This window comes from Trichoplax adhaerens, genomic scaffold (genome assembly GCF_000150275.1).
Source record: "Trichoplax adhaerens TRIADscaffold_4 genomic scaffold, whole genome shotgun sequence".
Taxonomy (NCBI): domain Eukaryota; kingdom Metazoa; phylum Placozoa; class Uniplacotomia; order Trichoplacea; family Trichoplacidae; genus Trichoplax; species Trichoplax adhaerens.
The window spans coordinates 7,883,980-7,904,797 of NW_002060946.1; the positions used below are offsets into that span (position 1 = coordinate 7,883,980).

General features: G+C 32.8%; 3 protein-coding genes across 3 annotated transcripts; 2 read left to right on the forward strand and 1 right to left on the reverse strand.

The window, feature by feature from the left end:
• Positions 1-7,958: 7,958 nt before the first annotated feature.
• Positions 7,959-12,191, forward strand: TRIADDRAFT_24664 (uncharacterized protein; the record flags this gene model as incomplete). Its single annotated transcript, XM_002111691.1, has 6 exons — positions 7,959-8,079; positions 8,203-8,524; positions 9,475-9,553; positions 9,798-10,409; positions 10,623-10,757; positions 11,427-12,191. 6 exons carry the CDS (start codon positions 7,959-7,961, stop codon positions 12,189-12,191), a joined length of 2,034 nt encoding a protein of 677 aa, XP_002111727.1.
• Positions 12,192-12,481: 290 nt separating this feature from the next.
• TRIADDRAFT_56068 (uncharacterized protein) lies at positions 12,482-14,185 on the reverse strand (the record flags this gene model as incomplete). The annotated part of the gene is made up of 2 exons (XM_002112205.1): positions 12,482-12,714; positions 13,444-14,185. The coding sequence occupies 2 exons, from the start codon at positions 14,183-14,185 to the stop codon at positions 12,482-12,484; spliced, it is 975 nt and encodes a 324-aa protein (XP_002112241.1).
• Positions 14,186-16,781: 2,596 nt separating this feature from the next.
• On the forward strand, positions 16,782-20,351 carry TRIADDRAFT_24184 (uncharacterized protein; the record flags this gene model as incomplete). The annotated part of the gene is made up of 13 exons (XM_002111692.1): positions 16,782-16,830; positions 17,188-17,259; positions 17,562-17,686; positions 17,858-17,961; positions 18,099-18,165; positions 18,282-18,386; positions 18,488-18,649; positions 18,733-18,784; positions 18,865-19,037; positions 19,167-19,366; positions 19,454-19,544; positions 19,656-19,840; positions 19,910-20,351. The coding sequence occupies 13 exons, from the start codon at positions 16,782-16,784 to the stop codon at positions 20,349-20,351; spliced, it is 1,827 nt and encodes a 608-aa protein (XP_002111728.1).
• Positions 20,352-20,818: the final 467 nt, after the last annotated feature.

Sequence of the window (20,818 nt, forward strand, 5' to 3'; positions counted from 1 at the left end):
CTACATTAGGGAGCAGTAGCTAAAATTAATGTCTATTTCAGTGAATGATTTCAAAGTTAATCGTACTACTTATGATTCATGAACTATTGAGGAAGAGTATATAAAAGCAGCATATCGTGTAATAAAGTTAATTCTTAAATTTAGTGTTTAACGTAAAATACGAGGCCTTCAAGTTTTTGTGTAGTCTGCTAGTAGAGCAAAAGTGTTCCTGATAGAGCAGATATCTTTCCTTGATACGTGATTCAAGGAATTGACTTATTATTGATCGTAAATTACGTTATCTTGTTGTAAAGCTGTTTTGTAACAGGTTCATTGTCAATTTCTGCAATTCTCGTATCCGTAAGTAGCCTTATTAATCTGTCTCGAGCGAATAAGATGACGTTAGCTCCATTTATAGTTAGCCCTTAAAGACAAAACTAAATTATTAACTGTCACAAAACAGCTTTGCAAGAAGATAACGTAATATACGATCAATAAGTCAATTCCTTGAACCACGTATTAAGGAACGATATCTGCTCTATCAAAAACATTTTTGCTCTACTAGCAGACTACACAAAGACTTAAACGCCTCGTATTTTACGTTAAACACTAAGTTTGAGAATCCACTTTATAACACGATATACTGCTTTTATATACTATTCCTCTATAGTTCATGAGTCATAGTTAGTACGATTAACTTTGAAATCATTTACTGAACTAGATATTAATTATAGCTACTGCTCCCTTAATGCAGACAACAGTATAATAGGGAATGCAAATCATCTACTTACAGTTCGAATCATTGTGATTGTAATTTACTTATGGTAGATTGTAAATTATCGTGGAAATGTTCCGTGATAGGACATATCGTAATCTGACTATTCTGTATTAGTCACCAGATGTCTACGTTCGTAAATACTGATTAATTTCAGTACGTGTATAAGTGTCACTGTCATAAAAAGTCAGTGCTATATTAAAACACAGTATATCCAAATTAGAAGTTAACTAAATAAGGATAGGCTAACAGAATTATCCTAACATAGATATTTCTACTCTAATACAGTACTGTATATAACACTGTCACATTAACTCATTTGAACTTATATACACAATTACAATAGATATGCTAAGTATAAATATTTTTATCATGACAATTCATGCGTGCATATGTGTGCAGGTGTGTTCAAATTGCTGCCTACAGCAACCAGTAAATGATGGATAGGAAGATAATCTTCATCATGTTTGTAATTGGATCGATTATTCTAAATATTGCGGATTATTATAGGTTAATTTTCATAATGATAGCAATAAGTTCATGAACTTCAGCAATTAGTAAACCACTATATATAGCATTAATATTTGGTGACTATCAAAATGTTAAGACCGACGATCACAGATTATCATAACATATCGCAATATTAGAAGTTACGGAAGTTATAAAAGGTAAGATGACTGTCAATCTACTCCCTATTCTTGTTTTACCGCAAACAATCTAATCTTGCTTCAACAAATGAAATTCCTTAATATTTATTAAGCTGTTAGCAAGAGTGTTGTATAATATCCCCTTAAAATTCAGCCATGGGCGTAACCGATCAACTTCCGCGTTTAAATCATTTTATTCAATAGGATCTTTAAAGTTTCACTGAGATCATAGCTTATTTTGTGCTATTTAGGCCACTTCCATACTTTTATTACACCACAGAACCAATAAGTCCTTCTTTTAAGACGCTAATTTACTCTAAAATTTCTAGTTTCGACCATCAGCTACACACTTAAATATAAATTAGTTGATCAGGACTTCCAGTTTTATCACCGATAACAAAAGAAATTTTTCATTAGCATTGATCTTTTATAGAAACCATCTGAGTGAAGGAATACAATTAAAGTGCTTTACATCTGTCTACAATACCAAGAATGAGATGACGTTTTCTATATCATGTCTATTGTATTATGATTAACATAATTGCTACATTTTAAAGCTAAACTACAAGTTGTATAACAACAAGCGCTAAAGTTGATTTCCCTTTTTTAAACAATTATATCGTATCGATATACTAATCGCTTTTATCATGATCAATAGTACTGTCATTCTAAGCTTATTTATTCGTTAATTAATTGGATGTTTATCGTTTTCAGATGATTCTGTATTGAGAATGCGGAAGGATAGCAGTTTCCGGCGAATAGAATATTGCCATTCCAGCATCTGGATTCCACATTGATTGATATGTAATTGATCAAATTCAAAATGATTTATGAAGGCAGGCAAAACACGGTTATTATCAATAAATGAAGTGTTAACGGCCTAATTTTACATGTTTATCGATGTATAATTCATTATGTTTATGTAAATTTTACGTCTTTTACAAGTTTTGACCAATAATTAAAGACAAAGCCAATGTTTACAATAGAGCTTATTTCATGGATATTATCTCTACTGAAATAGCTCTACTTTTAATATTTGGATGCATTATTTTTACATCAGATACTAGCCGGATAATCTAGAGGCAAATACATTTATTTATGTATAAGGCACATCAATAAATTGCATTATATTTTAATTACTGAATTATGCCTTAAATTATAGCATTCATCGAGCAGTTACAATTAAAATTACCAAGGAAAGAACCTAGTAGGTTTGACATTCCCAGAAGATTTATTTCTATCATATACCATCTTCTTTGGGATAATCAACAACCAGGTAAAAATATACTTCAAATCGGTGAACTCAAGCTTAAAATGGTATAAGCCATCTCTAAGCATACTTCGAAGAAGAACTTCTATCCTAAATATGGATAATACTACCATTACTACCATTACTACCATCAATAACAGCATTGCTATTATTAAAATTCATTCTACAAACACTTTAACCTTCCTTTATTGCTTACCCGTATTTCTTGGCATTTTCATTCTCATTTCCAATGGATTACTGATTTATCTTATTCTTACGCGACGGCATTTGTGGAAAAGGGATCATATTAGATTAATTAATATGTGTATTGCTGCCCTATTCTTGTCAATATTTTATTACATTCCACATCATTGGATTTCCAAGAATAAGACGACATTTTTATATCATTTACAATATCCAATACGTGACTTTCTTATCGCCTCTTTCAATTACCATTTAACTATCGATGCGCTGGAGAAAACCATTATTATTGCCTATCCAATCAGCCATGATCGCATTATCAAGACTAGTCGTGCATTTACTAGCGTAGCTATCGTTTGGTTGGCTTGTTTAATCATCGGCTTTTGCCCTATATTTACTTTCCGCAAATTTAGCATAAACAATACCTCTGCAATCTACTCAGACTTGGGTATCATCCGCTGCAATTATGTATTTTATGTTGCTTTCTATACCTTTTGCTTTATTATTCCTATAGTTATCATATTTTGCTGCAATATCTATCTTTGTATCGTTAGTTTGCGACATTTAAGAAAAATTCAACGTTTGGCAAAGGCGGCTAATAAAGAGAGAGGAAGAAGACATAAAATTCGCCTAGCTATTAAGCAATTTCGAGCTGTCAGAGTAGTCATCCTTACAACGGGAACTTTTATGATGTTAACTTTTCCTTATTATATTTGTATCTTGATTGGCTTTAGCTTGCATACCAGCCGTAATCCGGCAACAATTCTCGAACAAATACTTCTTTCAAAGCAAAGCGCTTACTTTGCATTTACTACGAAAGCTGTTCTACAAGAAATTGCCTTTGCATTTCCAGCGATTAATCCAATTATTCTTGTTCAATTTACGCATGATATTCGAATTGCTATGAGTAATTTTTTACATTTCACCTCAAGATCAAGAAGGCTGCCAATTAATAAAACATGATTATATATGTGCGTAATCTATCGTACTTATTTTGCTTTTAAAACTCTTGATATTACCCAGCTAAGTTAATTCCAGCATTTAGGGATAATAATAAAAGTCTCCTGATACTGAGCCAAAAATTCAATCATTCTTTTAAAATTCATCACAAAACTTGATACCATAAAGAGTAAGATCAAAAAGTGATTATCACTTCGCATAAGAAAGTATAAAATTATTAAGCTGTTCTTTTAATCATTTTTCATGATATTTTGATGTCAATAGCCTATTATATTTATTATCGTATGTAAATTATTTCTTGGAAACCTATAAAGCGATTATAAACAATTATGGTCTTCTCCTGATAGCGATAATTATTGACTTTAGCAAATTCAATTAAGCGTTGTTCGCTGAATTATTCTTCTAGTCCAAGAGCGTAATAATTTCCAGGACGATTTATATAAGTTACATTTGTAAATCTGTCTTTTACAATAATAATTATTTATATTTACCTACTTTTCAATACTTTAAATCTTCTAAACCTTTTCGTCTTAATCTAAAGTTTTTACAGCATACATATTGCTGAAATTTTTAATACCCAATACGTTAGTAAATACCCGTATATTATTGTAGTGCAGTGTTATGGTTCTAATTCCTCTTTGGCTTTCTTTATTATTATGCTGGTTTTTAGTCTTTCGAATAGGCTATAATTACTAAATACCATTGTCATAACATCTCCACTCTTAAACTTAACATTATATTGGTAATGAATGTATGGGTTTTTAACCCTACTTTATTAACATATACAGTTCTATACTACATAGTATTCGTGATAGTCTTATTGGTCATCATGTATAAATGATAACTATCAATGAAACGAAAAAAATATAAGGATTTGTATATTCTTTTAAATTTATGAGCTTACAATATAGTTGCAGTGGTCTAATGAACATTGCACAATACTACGAAACTTTATAGAAAAAGAAGTATCCCTACATTAATTTATTTGTAAGTTGCGTTAAAGGTGATGATAGTATCATTATTCCCTAATAAAGATATGAAAGTTTGCCATATTTCTGATAATCTATTTTAATGTATATAATGTAAGCTCTTCTTTTGGATTCGAATATAATAATTACGTGATCATGTTATTAGACTGTTATTAAATATGAAGTACCATATTTAATATGAAATTAGAGATGGCTGGGATATATCAATACGTAGAAGATATCAGACAATCTTAATTTGAAATTGAATAATCAGCTAACGAAAACATTAACACTTCAGAATATATTTGGTAATATCTCAACGAAGAATTTTCAGAAAATTAAGTAAAAGTCTATAAAAATAAACTTTAGTCATGTGTGATAAAGAATACTCTAAGCTGTTGTCACAAAACAACTTTCGTGATCGTACCTAAACTAGTCTATCTACTCTTATGGTTCTCCGACTAACTCCGGAGATCCTCAGTAAGGGAAAACTAACTTATTCCTATACTATTGTAATCGAGTCAAACGATAGGTTTAATATTTTTAATCACACGACAGTATAACATTACAGTTATTCTACTATCGTAAATTACTACTAATTATACGCAAGGAGCATCAAGCTCCATAACAGCTGTCTATTGAATTATCAAAGAATTAAAATCTTAAAGCCTATTTGACGACATCATTATAATTTCGCTTATATAACATATTTTTCTTCCAATAACATAAATATTATCTAAACCATCATAAGACTTTTACTTCACACTCTGTATATTTTTAATTAACTAGTATTAACGCTTTAAAAGTGGAAATGTTAAAGCGATTTTACTAGAAGGAGAAATTTAGAATTTCAGTCTAATCACATATGAAGTCAATATGATTTTCTTGTCTTCCGGTAGTCCAGCTGTACATCATCCATAATGTTTTAGTTAATACGAGCCCATAAAGGTAATTCTATAAACTTACTGATATCGAAAGTATTACTAAATACTTTTTGTAGACCTAAAGTAGAGTTATATATATGTTAATTATTTAATAAATGACAATATTACCGAAATTCCAGAACCATCAATTGTTAATTGTTTAATTAAACTCCTAAATGCTACACCTATGTAAGGCTCTTATTCGACGAAGAATTATTTGATACCTTTTAATAACAAATGTCTAATCCTACATCATTAGCTTCAAACTAGCATTATCGTCTATCATAAATTTAGAAAACTCTAGAAATCGAGTAGATTGTACGTATATGGTTAGCGCATAAAGTAGTGCATAATTATGTGAATGTTTCTCAATTCGAAATAATTTTATTTAACAAAAATGACAAAACCAATTAAAGCATACGATGCCGCAATTCTTCTTTGTCTTAAAAATTAATTAAGAACGAAATTACCGATTGTTACAGATCTAAATTTGTAATAAGGAAAAGTAGAACTATTATAGATTTTAAATATTACGAGCCTACTGTCATGTTTGTCCTTCTCGATATCTACCTACAGTACAACTCTAAATACTGACGATCACCTATTTGTCAGGAGGAAAAGTAAACGCTACTAGTCTCTCTTAAATATAATTGAATTCAAGCTTTTATTGAAAACTCATTAAATTTTATAGCAAATCTATATAAACATTAATGATCTGGTTGTCGATAATATTATATAATTACGGAGTTATCTTTTAAAATATGTAACATCTTACAGATAAATTGATGTAAACACATTTCTAGATAATTTATTTTATAGAAACGATGTTATGACAGCTATGCAAAAGTTACTACACAACAACGATCCACGAATCATTCAGTTACTCTTTGAACATCTAGTCACGATATCCTAAAATAACAAATCAAATATTTGTTGGCAGCGTTAGATTAGATTAGAATATGATTTTCATTAGACATCTTTGCTTTGCATTTTATGCTGTAAATGTAGAAGTTAAGAATGAAAAAGGAATTGCAATTTATAAATATGCCTTAAAAATAATAATTTTAACATTTAATACCTAATGATTATTTCCTTTAGACTACAGAATAGGAATAATGTTATAAACAATCTAAGATCATGACTTAACTTCCACTAACTGCATCGCAAGTATTAGCTGTATGAGTGATATTAAAGAGCAACAACTATTCTGCTTGCTTTATGTCATAAATAGCACAATAGGGTCTACCGATGGTTGAAATAAAGCGGCTCGAATCATAATAACAATAAGCTACAGCACTAGTTTAATTTAAATAGAGGGTATCCTTTATCTGGACGATATTTAATTCAATATAAGCCTATTTCACAACGCTATAGGACCAATAAGATCTACCGCAAAATGAAAATATTGACTATGAATTCAATATATTAGAATTCTTGGCTTCTTGATATTGAATAATAGATTAGATTTGATTTATAGCTATTTTATGCTATTTTGTAGTAATTAACGTTGTTCGTCGTAAAATTTAGCCTACTGTGGCGTCTTTCAATAAAAATAATAATTTTCTAGATGTACCGTATTGCACATGTTTCCCGACGTTAATAATAAATGCTATAATAAACATTAACTGTTTTATTTTTGGTTATAAACCCTAGATAGTGGTGATAAATAACTCTTGCGACATTTCTGATTAAGATAAATATTCTATGAAAGTTTCCTAATGCAAAATCAACTAATGTTTAAATTAACAAATAAATTTCTGGAATCGATATTGCCGCTCCCTTGTGTGCTTATAATGTGAAATAACTTCCTTCGAAAGAGAAACTATGTCAATTGCACTAAAATATTATAGCCTGCTATCAATATCCAATTGTGTATAAGACAACTGCGATCAAAAAGATATAAATGATTGTTAAACTGATTCTATTGTCTGTTATTATTTGGAAGCGTATTATGTTTTGCCAATCAGTTAATTTCTACACGTACATGCCACACCGTATATTGCATAATTTATAGTTCATCTTACCGTATGCAAATTTACTCAACCTTTCAGAAATTTTTATTACGAAAATTTGCATTTGTATGCAGAATTTCTATTTACAATAAAATGACAAATAAATATTTTAAAAACTAACTGATTTATCATCGCTCAGCAATTCCACTCCTCCTCATTCTTAATTAAAATTTCTATATTTTGAATACTATCTATTTTTATTATCAACGAGAAAGCATAATATCTCATTAATGTAAAACATAAAATGGTTAGTAAAAGCGAAAATAGTTATCAAAAGATTGATGACACTCTGTTAACACAAATCATGGCTCTCTTTCACCAGCCAGTCGATCCATCTTCTCTTGCTATTACTCGTATCTTTTACGGTATGTACTATTACATTTACTTCGCTAAGTGCTATCATGTAACAATAGATCAGTATCCTATTTTAAGGCTTTTCGAAATATGTTCGTTGGGCTTTTATAATAAGATTTTCTAACTACCGACAGGATTGTTAATGATGTTTGATATCACGTTAGAGCGTGGAATGGCGATTATCAATGTAAAATGGGGCAATCCAGATTCTTGTATATTCCCACTATTCGATTTTATAAAACCGTTATCATCAGATTGGATGCATATGTTATACTTATCGATGATAATAGCTTCATTTTGCATTTGTATTGGTCTCAAATATCATTTTATGACGACCTGGTTAGCCATTTGCTATTGGTACATTATCTTATTAGACAAGACCGCATGGAATAATCATACCTACCTATTGGGCCTATTTGCCCTGTTTTTTTCGGTAACAGACGCGAATCGATGGTGGTACGTAGCAACTAAGATTATAATTTCAGTGTAGAATATCCTAATAAGCATCAAGAAACCAGAACTTATAAAGCTGCAGCATGGTTGAGCGATACTACTTAGAAATTAGCAGAACTAGATTGATAATTTTCTAGTAATTCTATACCGATAGAACAATATTTGACAGAATGGCATGCAGCAATGCACAGCGGAATCCTAATTCTATACTCAATCGAAAGGTTTAAGCGTTAAAAAAATTACATTAATCATATTTATTGAGCAGCATTTTATAAATGTCCCATAAGTACGATGAATTAATCATAGATAGCTCATTTCCTTCTTCATACTATTTTCCCAAATTAGTGATTTCACATGAACAAGTAACTCTAACAAAGCGTTAAATGATAAAATAGTGTTTTGTAATCTCTTGTAATCATAATTGAATCTTGAGCGTACAACAATCGAAAGAATTTAAGTTTTGGAAAGATCAAGTTTATAACATTTATTGAGTAACATTTCAATAATGTACCGTACGCGTTAGTAATTAGTCGTAGCTTGGCTAATTCTTCATACTATTTTTCGAGAATCAGTGATTTAGCATAGCCCGAATAAATAACTCCAACAAAGTACTAAGTAATACTAAGTGAAATTAGTATTTTTAATCTCTTAGCCAAAAAGGTTGAAATTTCTAACGGAATCTGTTATACCAAGAACTATCAAATATATGTTTGTAATTTCAGGACTATTACAGTATATTTCAATGGATATTTTTAAAATAAATTGGCCTAAGATTAATAGTACGATCGTGATTTCATTCTCATAACGCTATTTCATATCCGGTGTTTAACTTCAGTAACTGTGAATTTAAGAAACTAATGCTAAATGTGGGAGCAATAACTTAGATACTGTAAATATGAATTAAATTTCTTTGCTTGATTTTAATCTCCAATTCTTTTCGTTAATTTTCGTAGGTCTGTTGACGGACTATTGGATAGAAGTAAATGCAATACAGCTATTCCTCTTTGGCAATTGCTTCTATTTCGATTTCAAGTAAGTTTTCCGTATACAATATTTCTAGAAAGATTGACTAACGTAGAGTAAACTATCATAAGAAGGTAATTCATTATATAATTATTAATGAAGTATAAGGAGTAAATTACAGAAAAGTAAGTGATAAATTAAGCAGGTTAGATCTGATGTTGTTAGTAGCTAAATTTGTTAAAACACATACAGTACAGCTCTCTTTCAGCAAATTGACTCACACTTTTAGACGAAATTTTTACTTTTAAAATAGATTTTTATGGTCTATTTCTACGCGGGCATCAAAAAATTTCATCCAGATTGGATTTCTGGCCATTCAATGAGATCGTTAGCAACGCATTGGATCTTTTCTCCCTTTCGTACTTTATTGACCATAGAACAAATCAACTTACATATTGTCCATCATTGTGGTTTAGCATTCGATTTATTTGAAGGATTTCTACTTTATTTTAATACAACAAGGCCAGTTGGTCTTATCTTAGGCTGTTATTTTCATTTCACTAATGCTTGGATTTTCCAAATCGGAATATTTCCATACATTATGCTAGCTACTCTACCTATATTTTGCAATCCTGACTGGCCCAAACATTTTGTACGCAAATTACGCGGACACCGGCAAAATTATTTAGTATTAAATCGTTATTTATTTCTATCATACCGCTTCAACAATAGTCTAAATCTTGGCGATACGACGATAAATGATGGACTTGAAAATCAGCTCATCAAGAATTATGACTTTACGATGCCTTACTGTTCAAGCAGAAGAAAAAGTTCATTAAGTAAACGAAATTACATCACATTCCTCTTTTTCAGTCTCTATGCGGTGTTACAACTTTGCCTGCCATTTTCTCATCAAATAACAAAGGTTATAACAACACTAAGACGCCACAATTATTATGTTTCCCAGCTAGGGCTGTTTACAGTCTATCAGCTCTTTATTTAGTTTGCCCAATTTTAGAATAGGATTGCTTAACCAATTATGTAGTCAACATGTAATGCGCAAAATTATATTGCTAGTTAATTATATACTTTATGCTGTAGTAATTTTTCGAATCGATCATCCTTTCGCATAACTTAGGGTTACATCGCTTGGGATGGACATGGTTTATACGGTTATTCTTGGGATATGATGATTCGTACATGGATCACTCCATATACTAAAATAACTGTAGTAGATAATGCTACTCAACAATATTATGATTTAAAGCCGAATGTAAGTATAAATTTGTACTATGAAGGTTGGTAAAGTATTAGCAAACAGTTTTTACAAGAGAGGATTGATCAAAAGCTGCAGTTGGCCCTGAACTGCATTTTATGCATAGAGCAATGCATAATATCAAATATGTGCACAATAAGAAAGTTAGAACCAATACTAGAATTTCCAATGTTGGATAAGATATTTTATTCGATTTTAAAATCTCAATAATGTTAAACGATAGTCTCATAGCTGCCTCAAGTACGGTATGATTGAGGGGAAACATTTGGGCCGAAAAATATAGAGTTCTATTTTTAAGTACATCAGTAATGTAAATAACTTTACACAATCAAATGCAGTACTTACTACTAACAAAATCATGTACTGCAGACATACCATATACGTAGAATATGCAGATGAACCAGTTTCAGTGAGAAGTATTTACTTATGATGTACAGTATAGTATATTAACTTGTTGACTTGTTATATTCCTGGTCATAAAAGCATGGGTCCGCGCTTGCTATTAGAGAAACAATATTACCATTATTTCCATTCTCACGGATGACGACAAGAAGCACTGACTAGTTTTAAGTGATCTACTTGTTTACCATATACGATGTGCTGAATATGCAATACGATACGCTGATCATGCAATAAAACTCTTTTTATATAAATCCAAATATTTAGACCTTTATTCACAATATACCTACGATCAACTTTCGATGGGATTCTCACCCAGACATGATGAAGCAGTATGCCATGTGTATTGCCCGACATGCCAAGAAATTTGGCGTCAAGAAACCTGCAGTTTATTTTGATATATGGAAATCGCTAAACTATCGATTCCAACAACGGTTAGTCAATTCAAATATTGATTTGGTATCAGCTGAGTGGTCACCATGGAAAGCGACATCGTGGATCATGCCTCATTTAAATAATTTAACATGGTGGACATCCGAAGAAATCGATATGAAAATGAATTTATTGGATAAAACTTATAATTCGTCGATAAATTATATTGCTGATTTTCCAGGATTCAATATAAATAAGTTTATACCTGTAGACTATCGCGCTAATGTGACGGTATTACATGGACAAATTCAAATTCAATTACATAATTATAAAACTATATTAATGAAAAATCAAAGTTGCCTATTACCTAGTAACTCAACGCATCAAATTACCGTTATTTCTAATCAACCAGCAGTCTATTATTACCAATATGAAGACATTTCTTTTCAAAATAAGACCACTGTACACAAAGAGCATAAATTAATATTGAAGAAAATACTAAACGATAGCCAGCGATCGCGTATGCTGATTGAAAATTCTCTATTTCATGCAGTCCATCATTATTTCTATCTTAAGAAACGCGTCTATAACCGAATAATTATTAAGACCGTTGCTGCACTAGATAATATATTGCATGAAATTCAATCATTCTTAAGCTAATAAGCCTCATCAAAATTTTTTGCTCCATGTAAGGGGAGTAACTCAAGTTGCAGCTTGCGCATAACACAATTACAGCATACACACTAGAGGCAAAATGATTAGCATGTATTTTACTAGTATTAGGTAGAACGGACATTATCATTTGCTATAAATTTTTATTACATCTCTACGTTTATTGATCCTGAATTTGTCCTTGACAATTACTTTCATATTGAATCTAGCTAAATATTTTTATCGCTTAGATATAAATGAGAATAAAGCAGCAATTAAAATTATCTATATTATGACAGTTATTGCTTACTTATAATGCGCATATTTGGAGTATAATGGCTGGACAATTTAAGGGAAATCCAATCCGCTAGGCTAGTTGGACAGCAGGACAACAATCGATAAAACATTGTAAAAGGTCCAACATAGTAAAACCTTTTTGGTTTCCTACTAAGTAAAGCATCTTCTACTGCCTCCACTACCGGACTTAGATCAGTTGGTATTTTCGTACAAAGTTTTTCGATTTTCTCTTCAACTAGTGAAGACAAGAGATCAAAGATTATCAGCTCATTTTCGTTCTATGTTTGTAAATTATATTGTTGAAGCTATAGCTCTGTCCTGTGATACTGTAAATTGACGAATTTACTATATCAAATCACTAAAATTTGTAAATTCAAGATATCAGTTACATCATTTACAATAGTCGTGAGTCTCTATTTTGTAAGCTTTTGGCCGATCTAGACTAATTAAAGTTGACAATCCATTTCTTGTTCTGATTAACTGGTGGATTAAGCCTACTTTGATGAATAAAGGCTATACAGTGAGTTATTGGATTCTATTGATGATATATATGCAGTATATTTGTCTTTATTTGATTTCTTTCATTAAATAGAACAGTGTTTGTTATTTTGCAACTATGAATAAGTATAATTCTATATGCATGTATGTCGGGTAATAGTAATATTATGATCTCTACTGTAATCACTTTTATATGCATCAATGCGTAACTAGACATCACTGAATGGATCCAGTCTTGAATACTAGTAGAATATCCCGTTAGTGATACTTTGCGTAAATAGATTGCTATTCCAATGCGTCCATAAAACTGAGGCTATTTTCGTGGTAGTAAAATATATCTGCATTTTACGCTACTAAAGTAATCGTAATTGCGGAATAATATTACTATCGATATTTACTGCTAGAACAACATATGCATCTTACAAGATATCGTAGTCTCTATCAGGTTTAATTCATGCAGATTTACCTTGTGCAAGAACCAACTTATAACTCTCTTTGACATCGTCACTAGCATCATTATATCTAGAGCGTGTTGATTCGATCATTCTGTCAGGGATAGTCATACCAGTTGCAAATCCTGTTGGACAAACACAATGAACTCCGACACCGAAGGGAAGCATTTCCAATCTTAATGCATTGCAGAAAGCCACTACACCAAATTTAGAAACAGCATAGGCTCCAAATAATGGCGATGCGTGAATACCAGCTACACTTGCCATATTGACAATTCGACCTCTCTCTTTCTTGATTAAAGGTAGAAAGTGACAAGTTACGTCAATTAGACCGAATAAATTGACATCAGCAAGTCGACGAAATGTATCAATTTTGAGCCAATCGATAAACGCAGTTTCACATAATCCAGCATTATTGACGAGTCCCCATAGTCCTTGCCCTTCTGGTAATTGTGCATTAACTAAATTGACTGCTTGTTGAATTTGTTGGCTATCGGTAACATCGAGCTTGAAAGGAATCATACGATCAGCATAGCATTTTAATTGTTGTACTGACTCCTCTTTTAAGCAAGCAGCAAAAACATGAAAACCAAGCTGATGGCATCGCTCAGCAAATGCTCTGCCAAATCCACCATCGCATCCAGTAATCAGGACATACTTATCTTGGATATTGCTGACTTGATCCTTTTTACTGAATACGTAAGCTAAACTAGCAAATAGAAAATTCGTTGCGGCTAAAGTAGTTGTAGCGTCCATCAATCAAGCTAACTCGTCGTCGCCAATTGCCGTTTTAATGAATTAATAAGTGTACTCACTGATTGTCAACAAACTTGGTTTGGTGGCGTTTAGTTGTTCTAGTTGAAGTTTTAATTTTCACCGTCGTAATCTCTGTTTAATTTTCGTTGGGATGATATTCTAGATATACGCTTCGATGCACTGAAGAAGCTTCAGAAGGGATTGCTGATAGATAAAATGTGGAGTTGAGTAGCCGATGGGATAAGTAGTACTAAACCAATCGAGCTCTAAAATGCCAACTGTAAAGTTGAATAGTAAACACGTTGATTAAAAAGTTGCTTGTAACATAGAAGGTAGAGTAGTACCGCTTCTATCAGCACAGAGACTAATATTAGAAGAGTAATTCTACTTTACAGTATATCAAGTTACAAAGTAGCTTTGCCGGATCGACGAGGGTAGAGTATACCTACTTTTATATTCACTCCTTCTGCCAAAACCTCGGTCGTGACACGACACCACTGCAGGTAAATTAACAGACAGATCTTTAATAAAATGTAATTAATTTTCGGGCAGCAATCTCCTTCAACAGAATGGACACCACTTCTGTTACGTATGTTGAGATAAACAGTGGACCCAATAATAGATACTGTACTGTATCTATGATCAGCAAGAATTAATTACGTCCGTTTCGATAAACAGTGGACGCAAGAATAGATACTGTATCTAGAATGACAATTAATCAGCAAGAATCAGTAGGAAAAGATTGGCAAGTGAGACACTGCCAAGCATAAAATTCAGTCTCTACGCTAATCGCTTCCAGTTGTGTCAAATACTAATCACTCCCTTCCAATCTAGTGCGAAAAATTCAAGTACAACAGTGGATACAAAGCACACGATAGGAGAAAATCTGGATAATTTCTAGACGAAGCAATCTGGTGTGAAAAATTCGAGTTCAACAGTTGATGCAAGGCACACTATTGAAGGAAAGCTGGACAATTTCTAGACGAAGCAATCTCGTCTAACAATTCGAGTTCAACAGTTGATGCAAGACACACTATTGAAGGAAAGCTGGACAATTTCTAGACGAAGCAATCTGGTCTAACAATTCGAGTTCAACAGTTGAAGCAAGGCACACTATTGAAGGAAAGCTGGACAATTTCTAGACGAAGCAATCTGGTCTAACAATTCGAGTTCAACAGTTGATGCAAGGCACATTATTGAAGGAAAGCCGGATAATTTCTAGACGAAGCAATCTCGTCCAACAATTCGAGTTCAACAGTTGATGCAAGGCACACTATTGAAGGAAAGCTGGACAGTTTCTAGACGAAGCAATCTGGTCTAAAAATTCGAGTTCAACAGTTGAAGCAAGACACACTATTGAAGGAAAGCTGGACAATTTCTAGGCGAAGCAATCTGGTCTAAAAATTCGAGTTCAACAGTTGATGCAAGACACACTATTGAAGGAAAGCTGGACAATTTCTAGACGAAGCAATCTGGTCTAACAATTTGAGTTCAACAGTCGATGCAAGACACACTATTGAAGGAAAGCTGGACGATTTCTAGACGAAGCAATCTCGTCTAAAAATTCGAGTTCAACAGTCGATGCAAGACACACTATTGAAGGAAAGCTGGACGATTTCTAGACGAAGCAATCTCGTCTAAAAATTCGAGTTCAACAGTTATTGCAAAACACTTTTGAAGAAAAAGCTGGACAATTTCTGGACGAGGTAATCAGAGGGCAACAGAGTCCTTCCTTCCTTCCTTCCTTCATCAGTTGCCGCAACTGCAATATCGACGGATAGTAAATAAGAAGGTACGTCTATACTGTCAGCAATTTGGATGGAAGCTTTTCATGTACCGTATGGATAATGCAGCAACGTTTGATACACTCTACTGTCTAAAAGTCAAAGAAAAGGGTTCACAACTGGTCAACTTTGTTGTCCAAAATTGGCGTAATAGCAGCATCGATTGACAATAAAATAATGAATTTGTGTAGGATAAGAATAGGTAAGATCCATGCTATTAATGATAGGATTTTATACTACTTTAGTAACGAGAAATAATAAAAAGATATCAGGTCATTTGGAGCATTTTCCTAGTGTAATGTTTCATTCATAGAGTTCGGTATATAGAATAGACTAGCGGTTTATCATTAGATAGTACTACATCAGTTTCTATCTGCAAGTCGACATACTATACAAAACTTGCAAGTAGACAATATCTAGTCAACACTCTATACCGAATGATATGAATGGAACATAATACTCGAAAAATTCCCAAAACCATCTGATATTTGCTCGTTACTTCTCATCACTGCAATATTCTAGAAAATATATCCAAGAGAGTAAAACTTAACTTATTCCTAAGCAATATAGAGTAATTGTTGAATTTATAATCTGTATGTTAAGACCGCAAATTTTCAACAGCAAAATTGACAAGTTGCAGCCAAGTTTCCTTCCATTTTGGACAGTATAGTGTATCAAACATTCATTCATATGCCATATAATAACTTATCTAACTGGCATCATCATTACTCACTATAGAATAGGTGTGATTAAGCCAGCAGCTGGCACCACTACTAGCCACAGCTTCCAGTCAAACGGTCAGTAAAAGCAACATGGCGGATGACGAAACCATTCTATCCGTTTTCGCTTCTGATTTTCCAGGTATTTCACCGTAGCGAACTCATGAATGAAATGCAATTGAGTTAGATTTATTATCAATCATTTACCAGATCAATTAATATGAAGGCAATAGTGTTTTATAATGGCTGCTCTATTGCAAGTATTTGATTGAATGGAGCGTTCTGTCTTTGCAACGCCAATTCAAGTCAAGTCGCAAGCGCAAATAGAGTAAAATACAACATTAATTCCACTGTTGTGGCATCATTACTGATGTAATCTAGCTTGTAGACTTCATTGGTGTAACATTATTAGACTGTAATCTAGTTTGTTGTCTATCTACCAATGGATTTCAATCATTTTCAAGTTTGATCTTCTAATTGATTCGATCTACACATGCAGCTTCGTGGAGGAATAATGAAGACTTTAAACGTTATGTAGCTCAGATGAGTTCCTGTTCTATCGACATTCTAGGTATGTACTTTGCCTTGGCTTAGCTCTACAGTAGTTGATACAAATTAATTGGGTAAAGTTACCATTTTGCGATACTAGAGTAAAGGAAGATATGCCATAATTTTAGTGATAATACATATCTATCGACGTATACTTTTCGATATTCCTTCTAGTATCATTACAATTTTCAACTTTTTCCAATCATCATTACATAACAGTATTGGCATATTGTAAAGTATTCACTCCAACTATCTTTGCTAAAGCTAAACATGATAACAAGTCAAGCGCTATATTAATAGTATAACATCCAATCCTTATATTAGCTACCGAACCTGAACGCCTAAAAGAAGAAGAAGAATTAATTGGTCGTCAAACTCAAGATTTAGCTTTCAACAATTATAAAACTTTTATTAAAACGGCGGAGTGCACTAATAGAGTCTTTCAAGAGGTAAGTCAACAAGAATTGGCTAGAGAAATTGACAACAAATTTATTAACAGATTGATAATTTTATATTAGAAAACAATACATTAATAAAGCTTGTGGCACCATGCCATGGGCACAAGTTATCATGTCTAATCTAGACAACTACACCTTTCCAAATACTCTGTGGTATTATAGTTTCTGCAGGTAGAGCAGCACGTCAACCTACTAATCAAGTCGATACCAGTTTTAAAAGAAAGTTGCCATGATTTTGTTAACGCAGCGCAGTCGATTAACTTAAGGTAAACTTCCTCACCGATTTGTGTCCTCGTTACAACGCATAACTAAAAATCCGTTACAGGATCATCTATTAATATGCTATTGCTTATTGCTGTGACGTTCACGTCTATTAACGCCTATCCAACCGTCCCTTCTATAGCCGAAAGCAAAATTCTGCCATTTTGTCACGGCATACGCAATTACTGGAAATTTTAGAAGTTCCACAGGTAGTGTAGGCATATAGATAGCGTTTGCTATGCTCACGACAATTGGTCAATAAAAACTTGTATAAATTCATGAGTGCGACTGGAGAGTTAATGAAACTGCTCCATTTCCTATACAGCTAATGGATACATCGGTCAGAAATTGCTATTACGAGGAAGCTTTAGAATTGATCGAATATGTTAAAAGACTAGAAAAGAAGCTATCTTCTATTCCAGTTATCATGGTATATTTAATAAACACCCAGTTCTGATCATTACAGTTACACGCAAACTAATTGCTTCTTCTAATTATCAAATGAAATTTGCTTTTTATTCCTAACTTTAGAACATAGTAGAAGATGTCAGAGCTTCAACTCAGTTAATGTTGAATCAATTGTTACAACAACTTCATGATGATTTACAACTACCGGCATGCTTAAAAGTTATAGGATATATCCGTAGATTAAATGTTTTTACCGAACCTGAATTAAGAATTAAATTCCTCCAAGTACGGCTTTAAGTTAGAAAACTACCAATGCTTACACTTTATAAAATCCAACTCAATATTAAAGTCCTTATTCATTCAAATAGGCTAGAGATACTTGGTTCAGGAAAATTTTAGATAATATTCCTGATGATGAACGTAAGTAACTCCTTTTTACCACTTAAAATATTTACTTTCGCCCTGCAATGCTAACATTGTGTTCATATCACTATATTTAGCTTACTATCATATAAGCAAGACAATCGAAGTTAGTCGGGTCCATCTCTTTGACATTATCACCCAATACAGAGCTGTCTTTCCTGACGATGATCCGCTGTTGTCAACTGGATCTGGCAACCAAGCTAACAAAACTAAACCTGTTGCTATTTTTTATTGCTGGCTTATTCAAAAAGTTAGAAAAATACTCCTTCTTATTACTGGATATAAACTGACCTGATGTTGGTTGAGCCAACCAACATCTGTGCGTTAATGTCAACATGCCTTCTTAAATGTTACTTATCACTTTTGTATTAATCGATAGGTAAAAGATTTTCTATCCACATTGGATTGCGACTTGTCACGAGGTGTTGGTGGTCGCTTAGATTCATTGCTAGGCCAGTGTATGTATTTTGGACTATCTTTTAGTCGTGTTGGAGCGGATTTTAGAAATTTGTTAGCACCACTTTTTCAGCGGACAGTAATGAAAGGCTTTTCGCGAACGGTCGAAGATGCTACAACTCAGTATGTCAATATTCAGCCATTTTTAAATAGTATATTAGTTGTCAATTGCGCAGACTGATTCATCTGAGGGTGTCATTTATTTTGAAGGTTTCAAGATAGTTTAAAGTCTTACAAACTCGTTAGGCCGTCTACTGTTGTTGCTAGTATGGTTTCTAAATATGAAATTTCGAAACGTAAAGTACGTAGTTATGCTGCACTCAAATTGTTCACTATTGCCGTCAACGTAGCCTATTATTGTCGAACTGCCTTCTTTAATTATACTTGCACCGTATGATAATTTGGATTATAGGAATCGGATTTATCACCCCCTATGATTCTTCTAGAGTTTGATCCGTTAGCAGGATACACAAACTCTGTCTTGGCTGCTTTCAACGAAATTAGATTATGCGCTCCGGTAGCCATTGCCCCAGCAGTAGCGAAAAAATTGCAGGGGTCACTCGTTACTTGTGCAATTACGATATGTGACTATTATAGGTAAGTCATCATCATAATATTAGTATAAAAAATACTATTATCATAAAGGAACTTTTTCCATTTCTACAGGTTGGAATCCACTACGTTAAATCAAGATGAATTTAACCTCCTCACTCGGTTTTGTGATCTTTACGCTAATACATTGGTTCCTTATTTAGCTCGATGTTTGAGCGCTTTATTTTCTACAACATCAATTAATTCATTACTGGGTCAAACTGTGGCTCAACAGGAAGGATCAGTAACGAATGGTAGTGGAAGAATTGATGTTGATGAAATATTCAATGTATTAAAACCATTCCTGCCTCAAAAACCTCCCGTCACTGTTTATCGTAATAGTAGTCTAGAAAATATAACGAAAAAAGACTCAGTTGATACAGAATCCAATGCAGTAAAATCTTCAGAATCACATGCAGAATCAGATACAGTAAAGGTATCAGAATCGCCTAGAGAGGATGTTGATGATATTGCCACAACATCGGATGCTAGTGAGGAACACACACATTCAGATTAAATCTCAATAAATATTGACGACTGTTATGCGCGTAGACGTGAAAATTAATTACTACCATTATTGAATGTCTATTTAATAACGTACGAATCACTCTCCTAACTTTAATAATGTAAATAAAATTACAATATATCGATTTGCTATCAGTATGTGTGGAATTGATGAGAATAAGATTGTATATGGTATACATTAAATGTGATCTACTGAACTGTATTTGCAATACAAGAAATTAGCGTCAAGTTCTATCGCAGGTGTTGTATATGTCATGTCTTGTAACCCATGTCGTAACGTTTATTATTGAGGTATTGATCATAGAAATTTTTGACTATCCTTTTCTACCCAATTTTATTAACACCAAATAGGTTCATGAAAAGGAAAATTACATTCAAATCATGACTTTGTCTGCAGACTGTATATACGATAAAGACTCATAATCGTACCTATAACTGACAGGCAGTATATAATATCGT